Source organism: Podarcis pityusensis (assembly GCF_964106645.2).
Source record: "Podarcis pityusensis genome assembly, chromosome: 2".
Classification (NCBI taxonomy): Eukaryota; Metazoa; Chordata; class Lepidosauria; order Squamata; family Lacertidae; genus Podarcis; species Podarcis pityusensis.
Window position 1 is genome coordinate 115,376,181 of NC_138029.1, and position 20,593 is coordinate 115,396,773.

At 44.9% G+C, this 20,593-nt stretch overlaps 2 protein-coding genes across 9 annotated transcripts in view; both read right to left on the reverse strand.

Moving 5' to 3' along the window:
* Positions 1 to 448: 448 nt before the first annotated feature.
* On the reverse strand, positions 449 to 11,128 carry LOC308469830 (zinc finger protein RFP-like). 3 transcript variants are annotated; one of them, XM_080992820.1, is made up of 7 exons: positions 10,697 to 11,128; positions 8,596 to 8,691; positions 7,180 to 7,413; positions 5,996 to 6,018; positions 4,646 to 4,764; positions 3,008 to 3,040; positions 449 to 1,682 (listed from the first exon to the last, which is right to left on the reverse strand). In XM_080992820.1, the coding sequence occupies exons 1-7, from the start codon at positions 11,093 to 11,095 to the stop codon at positions 1,174 to 1,176; spliced, it is 1,413 nt and encodes a 470-aa protein (XP_080848946.1). In that variant the 5' UTR covers positions 11,096 to 11,128; the 3' UTR covers positions 449 to 1,173. The 3 variants fall into 3 exon arrangements, with proteins under 3 accessions (XP_080848946.1, XP_080848944.1, XP_080848945.1); XM_080992818.1 differs by having other exon boundaries at positions 449 to 1,685; XM_080992819.1 differs by lacking the exon at positions 5,996 to 6,018 and having other exon boundaries at positions 449 to 1,685; positions 4,646 to 4,787.
* A 2,023-nt stretch (positions 11,129 to 13,151) lies between these two features.
* LOC308469835 (zinc finger protein RFP-like) overlaps positions 13,152 to 20,593 on the reverse strand; it is a 36,205-nt gene continuing 28,763 nt past the window's right edge. For all 6 annotated transcript variants that reach the window (XM_080992838.1, XM_080992833.1, XM_080992834.1 and 3 more), the window contains exons 4-8: positions 20,169 to 20,399; positions 19,481 to 19,503; positions 17,661 to 17,779; positions 15,890 to 15,919; positions 13,152 to 14,374 (exon numbers count right to left, since the gene is read on the reverse strand). In XM_080992838.1, coding sequence (XP_080848964.1) covers positions 13,863 to 14,374; positions 15,890 to 15,919; positions 17,661 to 17,779; positions 19,481 to 19,503; positions 20,169 to 20,399 — 915 coding nt within the window. In that variant the 3' untranslated portion in view covers positions 13,152 to 13,862. The remainder of the gene's footprint in view (positions 14,375 to 15,889; positions 15,920 to 17,660; positions 17,780 to 19,480; positions 19,504 to 20,168; positions 20,400 to 20,593) is intronic.

A 20,593-nucleotide genomic window follows, 5' to 3' on the forward strand; every position in this document is an offset into this window, starting at 1 on the left:
TTGACATTAATCTTTGTATCCCCCCCATTTTATTAAAGAAAATCTCTCCCTCTCCCTCTCCCCCCCCTCCTCCTCCTCCTCTCTCTCTCTCTCTCTCTCTCTCTCTCTCTCTCTATATATATATATAGTGCTCTTGGCAGATGTTTGATTTTATCATTCATTCTGATCTGGACAGAAACTCCATCTAAGCCTGATAGATATCTTGTGTCTCCTTAAGTAATTATTGTTGGCTGGCAAGGAAAAATAAGAGGAGAGTTCCTGGATGCCAAGGTCCAAGTCTGGGGCAAGTACTCTTTGGGGAGATAACTCCAGCAGAGATTTAAAACTGCAAAATACGCCGCAAAGTAAAGCATGGAAATACAGGTTGTTAGACCTTTACAATATGCCATTCTAAGTTCCTTCTAAAGTTCCCCTCTTCCCCTAGCATAGAAAAAGACCACACGTCTGGTAAGTTAAAAATTGGTTTACTTACAAACTCTTCAGAGGTCAGGTTCCTGTGTTTTTCCATACATCAGTCAGAAAACACAGGCGGTAAAACCTGGCTTCGTTACAATAGTGAAAGCTAAGTTATTGGTATAGGAACTCAAGAGTGGATTCTAACAGCCATGCGGCCTGAGCTGCAACAACCTGCTCTGACCTTACACATTGAGCTTCTCAGGTAGACTGATGTTGAATAAAGGCTTTGATTATCTTCTTCCAAAGGAGTGCCCTAGCTAAGCCTGGCAGGACAGCTTGCTCTATCACATTAACCCTTTAGTACATTAACTAGACTTAAGCATGTTGGTTATATGAGGTTGGCTATCCCACAATTCAGGGACGCAGGTGGCGCTGTGGGTTAAACCACAGAGCCTAGGACTTGCCAATCAGAAGATGGGCGGTTCAAATCCCTGTGACGGGGTGAGCTCCCGTTGCTCAGTCCCTGCTCCTGCCAACCTAGCAGTTCGAAAGCGCATCAAAGTGCAAGTAGATAAATAGGTACCGCTCTGGCGGGAAGGTAAACGGCGTTTCTGTGCGCTGCTCTGGTTCGCCAGAAGCAGCTTAGTCATGCTGGCCACATGACCTGGAAGCTATCTGCGGACAAACGCCAGCTCCCTCGGCCAATAAAGCGAGATGAGCGCCGGAACCCCAGAGTCGGCCACGACTGGACCTAATGGTCAGGGGTCCCTTTACCTTTCATCCCACAATTCTGAGGTGGGCTTTCTCTTTCACCCAAAACACAGGAAGTAGGGTCTCATCAGAGAAGGAGGCTCCCAAGAATGTGTAGATCAGGGCTCCTGTTTCAGCATTGAAAAAAGACACTTGCTTCCCTTGATAGTCCAGAGTCACTCGGATCCTCTCAGGCTCCCCACTCAGAGGAAGGTAATCGGGAGGGTTCAAGACGCAATACCCATGATTAATCTTTCCTACAGCCCAGAATCCTTTCTCGGGACTGAAGGGAAAGAAGCCTTTTCTCCTCACAGACTTCCTGGCGACCCCTACAGCCCACATCCCCTCCCCTCCCAGGATGACTTCCCAGAAATGTCTCCCTGCCGTGAATCCCTCACACCCCAGCACCGAAGTCAGTTTGTTGAATCTCTCAATGTTGTCGGGCAGTTCTTGCTGCTTGTTTCCCCGTTCCACCTTTTTACCGCCCTCAGACAGGATGAGCAGAGGATGCGCTGTGTCTGGATCCATAATTATATCTGCTGTTGTAAAGTGGGATTGGGGGGGGGGGGAGAAGAGGAAAAGAGAAGGAGAGGCAGAATCAGTCTGAGAGACAGACAGGCATCTGGATACATAAAACATCCCAGGAATCACAATCCATCTCAAATCAGCAAGATTTTCTTGCGTTGCATGAAGGACTGGGATTCTCCTTTCCTCCTTCCAAGACTTGCCCACAATAAATCTCAGTGAATTGGGTTTCTTTTCTTTTTTTTAATGTTTAAAATTTTTATTTTTTTACCAACAACCAAAACACAAACAGTGAAACCCCCCAGGCGGCTGATACATCGGGTATACATAATCAATAATAATATTCAAATCAACCATATCTACAATTTTATATACTCCTCCATCCATAAGGTTTATTTAACTTTTAACATTTTAATTGCCCCAAATTTTTCAAACCTACCCAAATAATTCAGTATCTTCTCAAACCAATCCTCCTCTTTCTCACTGACCTTAAATCCTTTCATTCTGTGTATTGTCACAGTTAGATATTCTAAAATTATAATATTATTCAGTTTTTTCCTCCATTGGTTCACCCCTAGCTCTTCTGCATTTTTCCAGTTACTCGCTATAACCTGTCTGGCTGCAGTTACCATCTAATTTTACCCATTTACATTCCTCTTTTGTTTTAACTCAGTGCTACTCAGATTAATAAGAACCATTAATTTAGATATTCCCACCTTCCTACCCACAATTCCTTATATTTCTATGACAAGCTGTTTCCAAAATTCATTAACTAATGGACAATCCCACCACATATGAATCGGGTTTCTGTTGTCGAAATATTTATAATGTGCCCCTTGTGTCTATCAAGCTGTCTTCTACAAGAAGCAAAACCACCTAGAAAACATTTACTCAGCTCTTCTGCATGAGCAAGTGTCAGTCATCTGACATCAGCTGAGGGATAGGTGGATGGTCCCACCCCCTTGTCATGGCTGATCCACAGGGATGGGAGAAGACAGTATCCAGCAAAGCAGCATGGAGCTGGACTGTAAGCTGTTTTTATATTAAGTCCATATTCAATCCATCCAAATTGATGAAGGACACAATTTGGGGTCTATTTTTTCAGAAATCTCCTTCATCACCACTTCTCAACATTTGGATACATGTTTACAAGACCACCACATGTGCCAGTAGGTTCCTTTTCTGCCACAACCCCTCTAAATCTAAATTATCGTTAGGGCTCATAACGATAATAAAGCTATTTGTGTTTCCAAAGTCTGCAGAACAGACTGTTTGATGCCAACGAAACACCAGTCTCCATTCCCTCCCCAAGTGTCATCCTCCATAGAAAATTTACCTTTCTGAAACTGTTGTCTCATTAACAGAGTGTCTGTGGGAAAAATAAAGATATAAATCAGAAGCTCTACGAGGTTGCACCTAAAATAAATATTGTACAAAAACAATCACTTTGCAACAAATCCTCTCTTGTTTCCTTCTTTGGAGTAAAATATAAAGTGGAGCATGTAATTAACAACCAGAAAAGCATATGGAAGACAGATTAAAGTTAACTAAAAATGTGTAACTCAGAAGTGGCAAAGTGTACTTAACACCAACAGCATAAAATAAGCAGGCCATTGATTTACTAAAGCCATAAAGTGGTACCTTGGTTCTCGAATGACTTAGTTGTCAAACAAATCGGCTCCCGAATGCCGCAAACCCAGAAGTAAGTGTTCTGGTTTGCGAACGGTTCTTCGAAACCAAACATCCGATTCGGTTTCCGCTTGAGTGCAGAAAGCTCCTGCAGCCAATCGGAAGCCACGTCTTGGTTTTCGAATGGTTTCGGGAGTCGAACAGACTCCCGGAACGGATTAAGTTTGAGAAACAAGGTACCACTGTATTAAAAACTTGGAAATGGAGAAAGGTAAAGATACTGCCCAGTATTCACTGCTCATTCCGCAAGTTCTCATTCTCATCCAGGGTTTATCAGGATAGGAGTTGTGATTCTGTTGCTATGGAGTGGGATGGGTTTTTGCCCAAAAATGTTTCTGTAATGGAATGCAACCCTTGACAGAAAGGGAATGGAGGGAGATCTTTTCCAGGATGCAGAAACTTGAAATGTGGTCATTCACAGCAAAAGTCAGCTCTTTTCAGCAGATGTCAGTATCGTACAGTGCAATGAGCTTTGATATGGGCAGAAAGGAAGTCTAAAGATGATCCCCGCCTGAGAGGAATACCAGAGAGCCAGGATGAGGACATTTCAACAAAATTATTAAAAGCCCTGGCAGACTGGTTGGGGGTTCAGGAGGAGGACTTATCACTTGATATTGATAAAATCTTCAGGATAAAACTGCATAAACCTAAAACGAAAAAAGGACCAGGAGACTGCCTGGTCTTCATGAAATGAGCTTTGATATGGGCAGAAAGGAAGTCTAAAGATGATCTGGGCTTGCAATTATTATGAGGATTGGAATTCAGTGTGGGTAGAGGAGATTACAATGGTACCTCGGGTTACATATGCTTCAGGTTACATACGCTTCAGGTTGCAGACTCCCCTAACCCAGAAATAGTGCTTCAGATTAAGAACTTTGCTTCAGGATGAGAACAGAAATCGTGCTCCAGCGGCGCGGCTGCAGCAGGAGGCCCCATTAGCTAAAGTGGTGCTTCAGGTTAAGAACAGTTTCAGGTTAAGAACAGACCTCTGGAACAAATTAAGTACTTAACCCGAGGTACCACTGTATTTGTAAATGTAAACTGACACATGTTGGAGCAGAACACCTAGGCTTTGCTATATGCTTAGTGCAAACGGCCTTGATTTGTGGCAACGTATATAGGGCATTCTGGGTGAAAATGGTGTCTTGGCCCCTGAAAAGGAAGCTTTGCTGGTGCTACTGCTGTCTGTAGAAAGAACAATATAAAATATGATAAAAACCTGACACATTAATTTTGGAAGTCAAATAATGCCTGGCACAAAATCCTTGCAGTCATTCTTCATTACCTTTGAATTGTCTCATAAGTTCCTCCAGAGAGGGATTTTTATAATGGAATTCTCTGATCCTCTGCTTCAGCTCTGGAGGGAAGGCCACTGGATTCACAAGTGTCTCCATTTTCTCACTCCTGGTGGAGAAAAACAATGTTAACTCCTAGTAAAGGTAAAGGGACCCCTGACCATTAGGTCCAGTCGTGGCCGACTCTGGGGTTGCGGCGCTCATCTCGCTTTATTGGCCAAGGGAGCCGGCGTACAGCTTCCAAGTCATGTGGCCAGCATGACTAAGCCGCTTCTGGCGAACCAGAGCAGCGCACGGAAACGCCGTTTACCTTCCCGCCGGAGCGGTACCTATTTATCTACTTGCACTTTCACGTGCTTTCGAACTGATAGGTTGGCAGGAGCAGGGACCGAGCAACGGGAGCTCACTCCGTTATGGGGATTCAAACCGCAGACCTTCTGATCGGCAAGTCCTAGGCTCTGTGGTTTAACCCACAGCGCCACCCGCGTCCCTTGTGGCAGTTTGGACTCTAAAGCCAGATACCTGAGGGCCAAAATGTCTCTGCTTCTCCCCACATGTATCTACTGAAAGATCACTTGTCATGTGCTACCACCCTGCTCAGGCCATCTCTGCTCCAACCTCACTGTGTAATGACAGCACATCACAGTTTATTTCTCTGTTTGACCCCCCCAGTGAGATGTGGAGAAGAGAAAGATGGCGGTTGCTGTTGGCGAAACTGAGGTGTTCCTTATAACCTCCGTCCTGAACCTGAGTGGCACCTTGAAGTTGCAAATGAATATAGTCCACCCCCTTGTGAGTAGCCCCACCGCATGGATGCCCCGTGAGACAGGTGTGCGCATGGAACTGTGTGGGTTGTCCCCTGGGTGGGTTGCTGCTAGAATGACGGAACTGGCCTCTCTTGGTTGGAGCTAACGTCCCAGTTGCCCTAAAGAAAGTCCGTGTGGGAGACCAACAGCTTCCTCTTTGTGACGGTTAAACTCAAATATTTGTTTCCTGAGGTAATGAGGAGTTGAAAGGGACCTTGGCTTTGACAAGCTACATATCTTTTGAAAACTGGTTTTAGAGCAGAGGTTCAGCAGGACCTTCCACAGATGTACAACTAATTCAAATTATTTGTCCAAAGCCCATCCAGGGGACCCCCATGTTGCCTTTGGACCTAGGCGTTGAGCAAACGGAGAAGGCAATGTTGCTTCAGACACCTGTTTTATTGAGTGGGTTTTTTTGTGGAGTCTCCCCTCCTAGCAATTGAGAGTGGACAGGGAAATAGTGACGGGGAAGGGAAGCAAGGGAGGCGGTGACTGGTGGCAGCAGGATACCTACCGTGAGTGAGATCCACTTACCTTGGCAAGGTTCTTCCAACGTCCTAGAAGGAAAGAGAGAGAGACAGAGGAGAAGGAATTCAATGCCTGCCTCAGGCCATGCTATGAAGATGCCTCAGACCCTGACTAGCATTCACTCTGGCCCTCTGGCCTGCCTAGCAGACACCACACAAGGATTGGGGATGTCATTTCCCCCAAATGTGAGGGCAGTTTTTGCTGCTTTCCCGTGGGGGTGGGTGGGAAACCTACATGAGATAATTAAGTCAACAAGGAAAGTGGTGCCCTTTTAATGACTTGGAAGGTGGTTGACTTAAAACAGGGGAAATTGGGGAAAACCCCTGGGCTGCCCCCAAGAGGGAGAGGAGGAAGATGGCTCCCCAGGGGTGAGGAGAGGAGAGGCCCGTCACAGCCACTGGGGTCGAGGGGAAGGATGTCGCTGTTGTGGCGGTGGCAGTGCCGGGGGAGTTATGAGGGGGTGGGTAGTGGTGGTGCTGGTGAGGTGGTGGCAGGGAGGTGGTGAAGAAGAAGAAGAAGAAGAAGAAGAAGAAGAAGAAGAAGAAGAGGAGGAGGAGGAGGAGTTTGGATTTGATATCCCACTTTATCACTACCCGAAGGAGTCTCAAAGCAGCTAACAATCTCCTTTTCCTTCCTCCCCCACAACAAACACTCTGTGAGGTGAGTGAGGCTGAGAGACTTCAGAGAAGTGTGACTAGCCCAAGGTCACCCAGCAGCTGCATGTGGAGGAGCGGGGAAGCAAACCCGGTTCACCAGATTACAAGTCTACCGCTCTTAACCACTACACCACACTGGCTCTCACTGGTGAGAGGTGCAGTAGCTCTTGGGAAGCCTCCACCGCTGTCGACGCTTCCTTGCCCAGCCAGCTACTACCGCCACTTCCTGTGGTGGGTGCTTGGCAATGAGAAGTGGGCATGACACAGGCAGCACCTCCTCCAGGAGAGCTTGCTCCCAAGGCAAGTTGCTTCACTCTGATGCATAGCTGTCAACTTTTCCCTTTTCTTGCGAGGAATCCTATTTGGAATAAGGGAATTCCCCTTTAAAAAGGGAAACGTTGACAGCTATGCTCTGATGAGAGACCTGGCTCTCCGCTCCACACTCTGCTTTCTTTCCGCTGCTTTTTTAAGTGAATGAAGCGGTCCAAGGTTTGGAATCAGTCCAACACGAGGCTGTTTCTGCCCTAATCTGACCTGCAGGAGATCACTTGCTGGCTGCTGCTGGTGCTTCTCCTCCATCTCCTGCATGATCCTTTCGAGAGAGGAGAGTTTCCAGGAGAGTCTGGCCAGGTGCTCCTCCCTCTTCTTTGCAATCTCCTTCTCCACCTCTTCCATCTGAGCCAGAAGAACCTGCTCCTGCTCTTCCAGAAACTGCCGTAATTGTCTGAACATTTCGGCCGTCTTCTGTTTTTCCACTTCTGTTAAAAGCTAAAAGAAGCATTTGGAAAGAGGAGGAAAAGCAGATGTCTTTAGAACATCAAGAGGTAAGTTATGGGAATCATCATCATCATCATCATCTGTTAAATATGCATACTGTTATGTACTGAAGTTCTCACCCTGGGCCAGCAGGGGGATACTGTAGATAGTTATGCAAATAAGGGATTGAAAGTGACGTTCAGTGATTGGATAGTTTTAGAAAATTGTTAGTTACGTTGTACTGGAGCTCTATATAAGCAGGCTGACTGAACCCTTCAGTTCAGTTCTGTCCTGGCCTGTGAATAAAAAAGAGCTGTTTGAAGAATCGCTGTGTCGTCTGATATGTTCACCCACAACTTAACATATACTGCCCTTCATCTGAAGATCCCAGGGGAGAATTCCACTGGAAGGGCACCTCAGATATTCTACAGACCACAATCAACACCCAGCCTTATTCAGGCACTTCAGTAAACAAGTTGGGATATAGCAGGGACAAGTACTCAAGGCCTGTCCCTTCCCCAATGCCATTTCTGTTACGTTCCAACTCATGGAAGTCAACGTTTTGAGTCTTCTGTGTGTGTCAGATCTTTTCAGACTGTAAGCCTGAGGGCAGGGACCATCTCAGTACTGATTTTTGGAAACTCGGAAGGCCTTTTTGGTTAAAGAGTGGGCTATAAACACCATAAAGAAAATGGGATGGGAACCTACGCAGACATAAAAGAGTTGCTACAGAAGTACTGCCTTCCACATTGAGGGGGGAGGGAGGAATCCAGGGTCCTCAGCCCCCTCACATATTTACTTTAACACTTAAAGAGGGTGGGTGTTTCCTAAAGATTTACAAGAGCCCAACCTTAGAAAGGCCTTTCATTAAGAATTTTTACAGGAGACCAGGGGTGGATCTACATTGATCTGCTAAACTTTTTTAAAAAAATATAACGTTCTATAATCCTGAATTGCAATTTTCCATTATTGGAGACTCGCTCTGGCGTCACATTTTAATAACACATTTTAACGTTATAAACTACGAGTGTAGATCTGCCCCAGGACAATTCCAAACAACAGATAGCTCTGCAAAGCAGGACAGAAGAACTTTTGGGATGCCTCCATTTTATATTACTCCAGAAAATAATCATATTTGTTGATTCAAGTACTCGTTCCCCTTGCAGCAGTAGTTGAAAATGAGGCAACGCTTACAAGCAGGTCTCTGCTTTCTCTTTCCGTGTTGGCTTTGTATGCCAGAATTCTCTCTCTCTCTTTCCTCAGTACCTCCAGGCGAGTACAGATCAGATCCTGAGGGGAAGATAAGAGTTCAAGTGGGTGGGTGAGAAAGAGGAGGTGAAAAAGAGGCTTGTTTGCTTCCTGCCATCCCTTCCAGTGTCTGGGGAAACCTCTGGCCTTACAGCCTCTGGAAACAGACACAGACCATCAGGTAAGAATTATGAACACAAGAAGAGCCTGCTGGATCAAGCCAATGGATCCGGCCAACCTCCTCTTCTCACAGTGGCCAACTACAAATGTCTGTGGGAATCCGACACTAGTTTTACTTCAGTAGCACATTCACAGCACAGGGGGGAAGACAACACACAAAATGAATACAGTGGTACCTCTGGTTGTGAACGGGATCCATTCCAGAGCCCCATTTGCAACATAAGCAGAATGCAACCCGCATCTCCACGTGCGCGGGTCATGATTCACCGCTTCTGCGCATGCGCATGACGTCATTTTGAGCATCTGCGCATGCGCGAGCGGTGAAACCCGGAAGTAACCCTTTCCGGTACTTCCAGGTCGCCACGGGACGCAACCTGAAAAGACGTAACCTGAACCAAACGTAACAAGAGGTATGACTGTACATACACAGAGACACACTGACACACTTCCCTGTTTGCAGGTAGGGCCCCAAAGGACTGCGAAAAAGTGGGAAGGAGTCAGCGGCAGGTGAGAGATCAACCCCAAGCAGTTGAGGGAGCTTGTTGTTGATGGCATCCCTGTCTCGGGAAACAATGGAGGAGTGCACCTTCGGGGGTGAAGTCAAACTGCTGGAGTGTTACAGCGCCTGCTGTGGCTGTAGAGACTGATACGGGAGAGGCATGTTTTGTTGCAGCCGGGGCAGATGAAGGCATCCAGTTTTGCTGTTACAAATGTGCACCATAGCGTTTCTTCTCTCTGCACTCCTCCCAGGAGTCATCCTTACTCTAGTCACTGCTATGGATACACAACCTGACTCTCTTAGGCTCTGCGATCATCTGCAAGGGATTCCCAGACGGTGGGGTTAATGTTGCCACATTTGCAGACATCTTTGTAATGCATAGTTGGTCTGCCAAGGGGCCTAGGGCCTGGAGCCAGCTCCCCACAGAGCACAAGGGCATTACACCCCCTCCCTGTTTCTCTATTGCAGATAGGAATTGAGTGAAAAAAGAAAGGTTGACATGGTTTTTTCAAGACATGGCGGAAGAGACGGTACTTGTCACTTGCCAGGCAAAAAAACATTCAACTATAACCAGGTCTTTGGCTTATTAATATTCAATGACCTTTTAAAATTGTTTGAGGGAGAAGGGTTACTGGTTTGTTTTTGTTACAGGTAGGTAGCCGTGTTGGTCTGCTGTAGTCGAAACAAACAAACAAACAAAATTCCTTCCAGTAGCACCTTAGAGACTAACTGACCAACTAAGACACCTGAAGAAGTGTGCATGCACACGAAAGCTCATACCACTAACAAACTTAGTTGGTCTCTAAGGTGCTACTGGAAGGAATTTTTTTTAAAAAATTGGTTTGTTTTTGTTCTTGTTTTTATTATGTATTTTTTGTTCTCGTTTTGCATTTTAATGTTGTGAACCATCCTGTGATCTTCATATGAAGGGTGGTGTACAAATTAATTAATTAACTGGATTAATTGATTGATATTATAATAATAAAATAAAATAAAATAAAATAATGTGTTATCTGGGTGGAGCTAGTTAAAAAGTTCCATCGAATGCATATGTTTAGCTGTTGGAACTTCCTGAGTTTAGTTGTTCATCTGATAGCGCTTAAGATTGTTTTCCAGTCCCCTTGCTTTCCCTTCTTGCCACAGGTCCCCCAAAAAATCCTCTTTCTGAGGCTGACTGTTTCCACTTTGGTACCCTGGCACCAATTGGGAGCCTAGCAGGGAGGGAAAGAGTTAATGTAAAGCTTCCCCATGCATTTATTTGCATACCAAAATGCAAGAATGTAAACGGGTGAACCCACAGAAAACTTCCCCAAAAGGAATCGACAGCTTTCGCACACACCGCCAAGATCCAGAATGATTTCCTCCTACCTTGTTTCCATGTTCCTTGGATTTATCGCATGCCCCACAGATGAGGGGTTTGTGGTCTTTGCGGGAGAGTTTCTGGGGCTCCTGGAGCATCTCACAGACTCCCTGCTCTCCTCCTTCCTCCTTTCCGCCCTGGAGGTCGAGCTTCCTGGCGATTTCCACCACATTTGCCAGCTGCCGGTTTGGCTGGACGCTGTTCCGCTGAGCCGTATATCTGCACTGAGGACACGATGCCCCCGTTTCCAGCTCCCCCCAGTACCGGGTCAGGCAGGCTCGGCAGAAGTTGTGCCCACACCCTGAGATGATCACTGGATCCTTGAAATATTCCAGGCAGATGGGGCAAGTGGCTTCATGGCAGAGATCCTGGATGGGATTTGCACCGCCACCACCAGCAGCAGCCATGGCTGTGAATGACGCTGGAATGAAATCATCAACACAGCCAACGACCAGCCTCTTAAAGGGGACTCCTGTTTAAATGATGGGCATGAGTGAAGAGAAGAAACATTTAGAAAATTCTGTCTATATGTTACAACTCAGCCATTACTTTAAAATTAAAGCCAATGAATTTTTCCAGCAAAGCACCCATGCACACCTTAAAGAAGGCTGATCGCCGAAGAATTGATGCTTTTGAATTATGGTGCTGGAGGAGACTCTTGAGAGTCCCATGAACTGCAAGAAGATCAAACGTATCCATTCTTAAGGAAATCAGCCCTGAGTGCTCACTGGAAGGACAGATCCTGAAGCTGAGGCTCCAATACTTTGGCCACCTCATGAGAAGACTCCCTGGAAAATACCCTGATGTTGGGAAAGATGGAGGGCACAAGGAGAAGGGGACGACAGAGGACGAGATGGTTGGACAGTGTTCTCGAAGCTACCAGCATGAGTCTGACCAAACTGCGGGAGGCAGTGGAAGACAGGAGTGCCTGGCGTGCTCTGGTCCATGGGGTCACGAAGAGTCGGACATGACTAAACGACTAAACAACAACAACAACAACACCTTCCCAGCTGTCAGTCACTGCACATGGAATGCCAACTTTGCTTTGCCTAGCCTGTAACTTCTATTTTGTTACAGGAGCTGCAGACTCTTTTTTTTTTCTTGCTTGCTGCTATCTACTAATTGGAGCAAAAATGGACTTCTACAGCCTGATGGCCGAACTGCTGCAGTGCACCTTATTTCACAGTGTTACCTGCTGGAACACTTGATGCTACAACACCCTAAATTGTGGTTTTTTTGTGGCACGTGCAAGGAACCCCATCTTTGAATCAAGCAGGAGTTGTATGCGCACAGGGACACAGGTGGCGCTGTGGTCTAAACCACCAAGTCTCCTGGGCTTGCGGATCAAAAGGTTGGCGGTTCAAATCCCCGCGACGCTGTGAGCTCTCGTTGCTCTGTCCCAGCTCCTGCCAACCTAGCAGTTCGAAAGTACACCAGGGCAAGTAGATAAATAGGTACCACTGTGGTGGGAAGGTAAACAGTGTTTCTTTGCACTCTGGTTTCCATCGCGTTGTCCCATTGCGCCAGGAGCAGTTTAGTCATGACCTGGAAAGCTGTCTGTGGACAAACGCTGGCTCCCTCAGCCTGAAGTGAGATGAGCGCATGTGCGAATGTGATCTGTGCGGGAAGCATGTCCACAACCCACAGCACCGCGTCTGCGCATGCGCGGGTTGTGATTTGGCGCATCTGTGCATGCGCAAAGCGTGATTTAGCATTTCTGCACATGCACAAGCGCCAAAACCCAGAAGTAACCCGTTCTGGTACTTCCGGGCTCAGCGCGGTGCGCAACCCGAAATCACACAACCCGAAGCATCTGTAACCCGAGGTATGACTGCAATCGCCTTTGACTGGTCTTAACATTCCAGGGGTCCTTTATCTTTCACCATACTATAAGAACAATGGGTTGTATTCAGCTTAGCACTAAGGAGATTGTTCCATCAATGCAAGCAATTGAACTTGCCTGACAGAAGGCGCTCCTGTCTGCTCCCCTTGCACACTGTATAGGGGGTTCTACCAGCGCTTCATAGTTTTTTATATATTTTTTTGCAGAGGGAAACATGGAGCCCTGAGAACTATCATTTAACCTGCAATTCCCAGCACCCTTAACAGCTCTAAACGGCCTCGGCCCAGTATACCTGAAGGAGCGTCTCCACCCCCATCGTTCAGCCCGGACACTGAGGTCCAGCTCTGAGGGCCTTTTGGCAGTTCCCTTATTGCAAGAAATGAGGTTACAAGGAACCAGGTAGAGGGCCTTCTTGGTGGTGGCACCCGCCATGTAGAACGCCCTCCCATCAGATGTCAAGGAAATAAACAACTATCTGACTTTTAGAAGACACCTGAAGGCAGCCCTGTTTAGGGAAGTTTTTAATGTTTGAAGAAGGTAACTCTCCAGTCATCCCATGTCTGTTCCATGAATAAAACAGCAGTTTTAGTCTGTTGCAACAAAAACACCACCAAGACATCTTAAAAGACTAACACTTTTATTCAGCCACAATGTGGATATACATATCAAGAAGGGAGGGGGACATTGTCGTTACAAAAGGAATTACTCCGTCACATTAGTTTCCAGAACACGTTTGGAAAGAAAAAAAGAAAGCTCCTGAGAAAATCCAGTTGGTGTGTGGTACACACCCAAATGGTAACATAAATAAAGTGAATCCTAGGCCAGTCATTCTCTCTCTCTCTCTCAGCCTATCCTCCTTCACAGAGTTGTAACTATGAATTGGGTAGGGGAGAATAATGTACAATCCAATCCACCCAAGCATTTTGAGGGAAGGGTGAGATATGAGAGAGGAAAGTGAAATAGGCTGAAATCATAAACATCTTTGCGAAGCCGTATTGAACAGGATTTTACCTCAGAGTAAGTGTGCTCTGAAAGCAGAATTGGGGGTCCTGAAAGACTGCCTGTATAAAAACTCTTCTGCCATTGCTTAGGATAAAGTTATTTTCAATTAGATTACGTCTCCTTTTTAAAGAAATAAATTGCCGAGGGAAATCTGGGAAAGGGCAGGCAAAGAAAAACAGACTCCTGTTTCAGTTAGTTCAGAGACTTTGACTAGAAGCTGGTCTGGGCCTTTGCAGAGCTATCATAGGTGCTCTTGTCCAATAAAAATTTTGACTTAAAAAAACAACAACCCAGACATTAACACCAGAAAATCCTACGAGAGCAGACCTTTAGGAAATGAGGGCGATATACCCCTTTTCAGACAGTCGAAAGAAAGGGAATGCATCTCGTCCTCCAAAATTGACATCTTTGAATTCAGTGAGCTCAGCTCCCGAATCGGCGTCATAAAACACTAGCTGTCCCACCCTGCAGTTCAGAACAACTCGGATCCTCTGGATCTCCTCACTGAAAGGCAGAGAGTGATCCCGGTAACATGAGGGGCAGGAGGCCCAATGTTCCCCATCCCACTTCCCAACCTGCCATATCTCATTTCTCTTTGGAGTTGAGGAACCATTCTTCTGAGAGACTCCCACAGCCCAGTCTCCTTCACTTCCCAAAAAGACCTGCCAGGTATATCTGCCCCCTCTGAGGGCCTGGGAGCCCATCACAAAAGGCCAGTCGTCATAGATTCTCTCAGGATTTGTGGACAGATCTGGATCTTTGCCTCCGTGTCTCACACTTTTGAAGTCCCTTGACATGATGAGTTGGGGACTAGCCGTCTTTGGATCCAGTGTTATAGTTTCTGGAGGGATCGGGGTGGGGGAGGGAAAAATAAAAAGGATAATTAAAGGCTTTGTTTCAACTTATGACTTTCTGACAGTAAGAGATGTTTGACAGTCGAACAGACTTCCTCAAGAGATGCTGGATTCCCTGCCCTTGGAGGTTTTTAAGCAGAGGTTTGATGGCCATCTGTCATGGATGATCTAGTTGAGATTCCTGCAATGCGGGGGGGGGGGTTGGAATAAAGGACCCTCGGTTCCCTTCCAGCTTTACAATTCTATGTTCCTATGTGTGCAAATCTGTTTACTATACATATATATGTGAATGACTAAATTATGCCTTGCCACATACTGGATATTTTGGGGGAGGAAATCAGATGCTACCTAAAGGCTCAAAGTCACATTTCTCATGCTCTCTTGCTTCAGCCGCTTTTCTCTCAGCCCAGCTCTGATGCTGCAAACGGACCTGGGCTGAGGGAAAATGCTAGAAAGTCTGTGAGGATTTACTTGTGATTGACAGGAGCATTCCAAAGCAGTAAAGAATCCATTAAGAGTGAGTGAAGTGCTGTTAGGAAATGGGAATTTTAAGTCTGTGAGGGAAGGGAAAGAGAATGCAAAGGCTGGATCCATATACCTATAAAAACACTATGAAAAGAAACGTTATAAAAGCTCACAATGGAAATTCTTGGGATTTCAGCTCTATGGCACCATCTGGTGCCACACTGTTATAACGCATTTATAACATCGTAAGTTGACAAATGCAGATGAATCCAAAGAGAGAGACTCAAGTCTCAGGATTTATAGTTAGGTGTATGTGTTATGGGATATATTGGTTACCAAGGTAACCTAATTCTTCTTCAGTGTCTTTTGATTAGTCCTTTTACAACAACTCTCGTTCCTCTGAGGTAAAACTCTGAGGTAAAATTTCAACAGAAACGTCTCTCAGTCAAGGAATGACACTTGCCACAAAGGAGTACAGCTAAGACCGCAAGTGATGGCCTCAGCAGGGCCCAGCCCTCACAATAAGCCCTTAGGTGGCTTTAAAAGAGGATTAGACAAATTTGTGGAATGAGTTTAGCAATGGCTACTAATCATTTTGGATCAAAAGTGCAATACCTCCGAGCACCATTTGCTAGACAACAAGAGCAGAAAATGGCTTTTGCCCTCATCTGTCATATTGGTTTGTTTGTTAGCTTTGCAGCTCTTAAGATATCGTAACCAAACTTTGTATTATGGTTCCCAAGATGAAGGAAGTTCTGATACAGTTGGATGCCGTTTTGAACCAAAATGGTGGACAGAATCTTTCAAAACTGCACCAGTGTTAAAAGCTGTACTGATTTATTTGGTTTCGTAGAATTCCCAAGCAATGCAGTCTATGAAGCTGTCCTGTCTCCTGCATGTGGACAACTTATGGGTTAATCTGTTTAACATTCCTAAACTGGCAACCCCCATAAAACACAAATCAAAAAACTTTCTGCAAAAAAAAGACATCCCTATCCCTTCTGTGAATTTGGTCCTCCACCAGTCCCCAAAATTACCTGTGGCTGCATTAAATCCAGTTAGACCACCTGGAGGCCGGGATGGGGGGAGAGAAAAGAAAACAGAGATAAAATGTCACACAATTGTATTTGTCGCAAAAAATATTTTTAAAATCCATCCATCACTCCCTTTAATAGATAAACTGAGTGCTGACTGAAACAAGAATGTGCCTACAAGGAACAAGACAGGGGCTTCAGCATGCTTAATGTAACTCTGGGGTTTGCTGAAGCACAAATTTCAAAACACACACATACACAAAAACAAACAAACAAGGAAAATATGCACACTCAATAGCTTCAGAATACTGAGTCTCTGTTGGAAAACAAACTAAGTAGAATATGTGGGATGGAATGTCCTGCTCCCTCTGCTTAGGAGTAAATACTGGCAGCCCAAAAGTGCACGAAGGCCTTCTGTGTAGCTCAGCATCGTTCGCCAACTCCTGGATCCCTCTTCCCTGAATTCTGCTGCCTCCCCATCACTCACCCAGGTCCATGTAAATTATGCTGGGGTGGGAGAAAGCACAGTTGCTAGGTCTAAAGGGCAGCTCTGGGAGAAACACTCCAGCAAGAAATCTCCCCCCACTGAAGTTGCTGGACTACTACTCACACAAGTCTCAGCCAGGCCAATGGTCAGGGATAATAGGAGTTGTAGTCCAGCAACACAGGTGTGTGTGCGTGTGGATACACAGGTCCCAACCACTGTGCGTGAGGAAACGACGCTGCCAAATTTCTTTCCAGAAGCCCCACGCTAACCTAGAGCTTTTCACACCAACATCTGCAAGATCATTTAGATCGTGTGGAAGTTGTACTTATGGCACCAACCTCTTCAGAATATCATAGGGCAGGGGTGCCCAAGCTTTTTTCAAAGAAGGCCAGATTAGATGAAATGAACACGCGTGAGGGCCAGACAAACTTGTTGACCTTTTTGGGATTGAAGTTGAGGTTTTTTTTTCTAGGATTGATGTTGTTGAACTTTTTACCCCAGGAAATAAACTGCCGCAGGGGCCGGATTAAACCCAAATGCCCCCAAAACGGACTTTGAACGTGCCTGTCATAGGATGGTGACCCTGAAACAGACACTTTCTGTCGCTGCCTCTATATTATGGAATGCCCTTCCTCTACTATAGACAAAGCAGGAATCATCAATTGCTTCAGACATGTTGTAAAGATTTGCTTTTCCTGATGCATAACATCTGACCGTTTTATGTGTTTGAGAAATCTGAATTCCTGTTTTATTTGTGTGGGATTCAATTCTAGTCTCACCCAGAGTAGACCCATTAAAGTTAATAGACATGACCAACTTAGTTTCATTGATTTCAGTGGGTCTGTTTCAAGCAGGACCTAGTCAGATATATACTTTCATGCTACTATTTTATTGGGTTTTGACTGTACTATTGTTTTAATGATACTGTTTGCTTTTATATTTTGCATTAAGAGATTTCAAAAATACCAGGTGGTTTATAAATGCTTTTAAATAAAAATAATATCCAGTATAAAATCCTTGCAGCTATTCGTTAATACAATTGCAGGGAGCCTCCAACCAGTGGACCTTATTAGGCCTGCCAGGTTTGGAACTTAACAAAACAGCATTGTATGACATCAGCCACACACAAAAACTCAAACACAATTCATGCCAAAGCTGCTGCTGCTGCTGCTCAGCAGTTAAGTCAGCCAACCTCAAATGACATCACAAGATTGACAGGTGGCTGGCCTCTCCCACTTTTGGTTCCAGCCCCTGTGGCAAGATCCAGTGCCCAACCCGTTTTCATACCCCTTAGCTCCTGCACGATACTATTCAGACAGACATTTCTATCACGAAATTCCTCAATCCTCCACTTCAGCACGGTGTAGAAAAAGAACGGATTCTCAAATTGCTTCTTCTTATCATATCTGGAAAGAAAACAGTATTACTCCTCCATTGATGCAATTCAGAATCCCTAAGGAAAGCACAAGAAAGGTTTGGATTACAATGGAATGGCAGAAAGCCTCACGTCTAAGTCCGGAACTACCTTCTGAGTCCTATTTCTCAGGAATGAGCAGAGCCATTTCTACAAAGCACCCTCAATCTCCATCCTTTTCAAGGTGACCCAGAAGGATAACATGGTAACAAAAGCCACCTGAGAGATCCAAGAGAACCAACAGATACTCTTTTTTTAATGTATTGTTATTAAAGATTTTCTTGATTTACAATAGTATGTGCAATGTCTCTCTCTCTTATTTTTTTCCCATGTAACATTTTTTACCAATCGGTTTCATTTGTTGAGACATTAGGAAATAAAGGGGGAAAGAGGTGAGGGGGGGAAAGATGGCTGGGGGTGGGGTCGAGTGGCGATGTTTCTACTTAATATATGTGGGGTTTTGTGTCAGTGTTGCTTGTGCAGGTTCTCTGCTGTTCACTTGTGTTCCTTTGGTGGTGAGAGAGGTTGGGGTTGGCCTAGGGTGTGGTTGTTCATTTGTGGTTGCCTGTGGTGGTCTTTGTTTTCATGTGTGAGTGGGGTGGGTGGGTGTTTTGGTTCAGGTTAGCCGTATTAATTTGTTGAGCTGTGTATGTGATAAAGGGGAGCCTTACCAGGGTAAAGGAGTCTTCTTCTATTTGCCCCATGTCGGTTTCAGTTTATTGGTTAATTTTTCTAGTAAGGCTGTTTCCCATACTATTTGGTACCATTGGTCCATGCTTACTCCTGACAGGTCTCTCCAGTGTCTGGTTATGGTGTTTCTGGCTGCTGAAAGTAGGTGGGTTATGAGTTCTTTGTGGTGTAAGTGGGCATTATTGTCTTGGAAGATGTTTTGTAGGGCCAGTTCTGGGGTGATTTCTAATACTTGCTTGGTTATTTCACATATTTCTTGTATGGCTGTTGTCCAGAATAGCTGGATTTGGGGGCACTCCCACCACATGTGGAGGTATGTGCCTGTGGAGGTGCACCCTCTCCAGCATTTTGATGAGGTTCCTGGGCGTATTAGTGCTAGTTTTCTTGGTGAGAACCTACAGGTTGTAAGGCCAAGAGATCAGGCTGAAAGCCAAAATGGAAGGGATCTAGATCAGCCGCAATCAGTTTGCACTGTGCCCCATCCACCTCCTAGTGAAGATCGTCCACAATTAGAGCAACAAAAGCAGTTTCCATTCCAAAGCCAAACTGAAAAGTAGAAGGAATCTAAAGTACATGCGAAAGACTCTTGGAGATTGATTTAATGTGAGCAGAAAGAGGAGAAAGATGAACACGACACCCAGACTACTATCAGCTGCAGTGCTTTTTTTCTAAAATAATGTCTAGGAGTACTCTCATTTTCCTACTCATATTGAAATACCGCCCCTCAATGAGGCCAAACTTAGATTCACAAAATGTTTAGGGATATGCGTACCTCTGCGTCCCCCCAGGAAAAAAAACACACCACTGATCAGCTGTGTTAATAAATGGGGGGTGGGGTAAAATTCAGCAAATAACTAGAAAGCCTTTCTTAAGGCAGGTAAAAAATAAAATAAAACAAAAAACCCCAATCAAGTGGAAACAGAAGAAAACTATTAGAAACAGGAATGCTGTACAAGGATGAAAAGTGCAATGTGTGAACAAGAAAGTAGTGAGATCCACTTACCTTTGCAATATGCTTTTAGCTTCCTACAGAAATAAGAGAGAAAGAACAGAGATTTCAATACAGTACTATAAAGACCCCTTCAGACTCTGTAGGGACCCAAAGTACAGCATTACCTTATTTAAGCAGATCTAATATGCCATCTAATCAAATGCGCACCTCAATTTTCAAAACCTTGAAACCCAAAAAGTATTTGCTGGTGCCATCAAATCTAATGCGCACCTTAATTCTTGTGACATAATTTGGCCAAAAAAGCTGCGCATTACATTTGAGTAAATACGGTATATAAAGTAAGAATAATATTAAAAACATAAGTCTCCAGCCCTGAAACAGGACATCAGAAGAATCCTGCTGGATCAGACTGAGGGTTGATCATCCTGTTTCCAACATGAGGTTGGCAGATTCCTCCAGGAAGCCCACAAGCGGGGAATGATGGCAAAAATACCCTAATTAGGAGGGCATTAGGAGCACACACATGACCAGAGAGTTAAAAAAAACCACACAAACCTATTCTATCAGACTGATCCACAGTGAAGTGAAATTAGAAATTTATCTGGGATGTTGTACGCTACAAACCTCATAAACCACAATCATAAATTTGGGCTCCTTCATATGGTATATATATAAATGGAGAAACACCAAAATATGGAGTTTGCTTTCCTAATGGATAGTTTTTTTCTACTCTTCTTACCTGAAGGAATTCAATTTCTGGCTTCTGACGCACTTCTTCCATATCCTGAATGAAACCTCCAAGACTTGCCAATTCTTCAGAGAACCTGGACAGGCAACTTTTCTTTATCACTGCAAGACACTTCTCCACGTTTACCATATCCTGCAGAAGAAGTTTCTCTTGATCTCTCAGAGACTGGTATAATTTTCCAAACTCTGCCACTATTTTTCCCTTCTCTTCTTTCATTAGTTCCTGCAACAAACAGAATATAAAGAGCAGAAAATCAGGCCAGCGTAATCCATGTTTGCACCATCAAGAGAGATAGGATTTCATACAAAGGGCATATAAAATGGCATCAACATCCAGAATGGAAGAATTTCCTAAAAACCTATAGGAGTCCATGTTTCTGTGAAATATTCTTATAATTTCTAAAAGAAACCAAGTAA

Excerpts from the sequence above, each read along its gene's own strand:
- LOC308469830 (XM_080992819.1), bottom strand. The coding sequence starts at position 11,095 with ATGGCTGCTGCTGGTGGTGGCGGTGCAAATCCCATCCAGGATCTCTGC. Across the intron at positions 7,414-8,595 it reads GAGAAAGCAGAGACCTGCTT|CTTTTAACAGAAGTGGAAAA; the intron begins GTAAGCGTTGCC and ends TGCTTCTTTTAG. Across the intron at positions 3,041-4,645 it reads ACTTATGAGACAATTCAAAG|ACACTCTGTTAATGAGACAA; the intron begins GTAATGAAGAAT and ends TTTTTCCCACAG.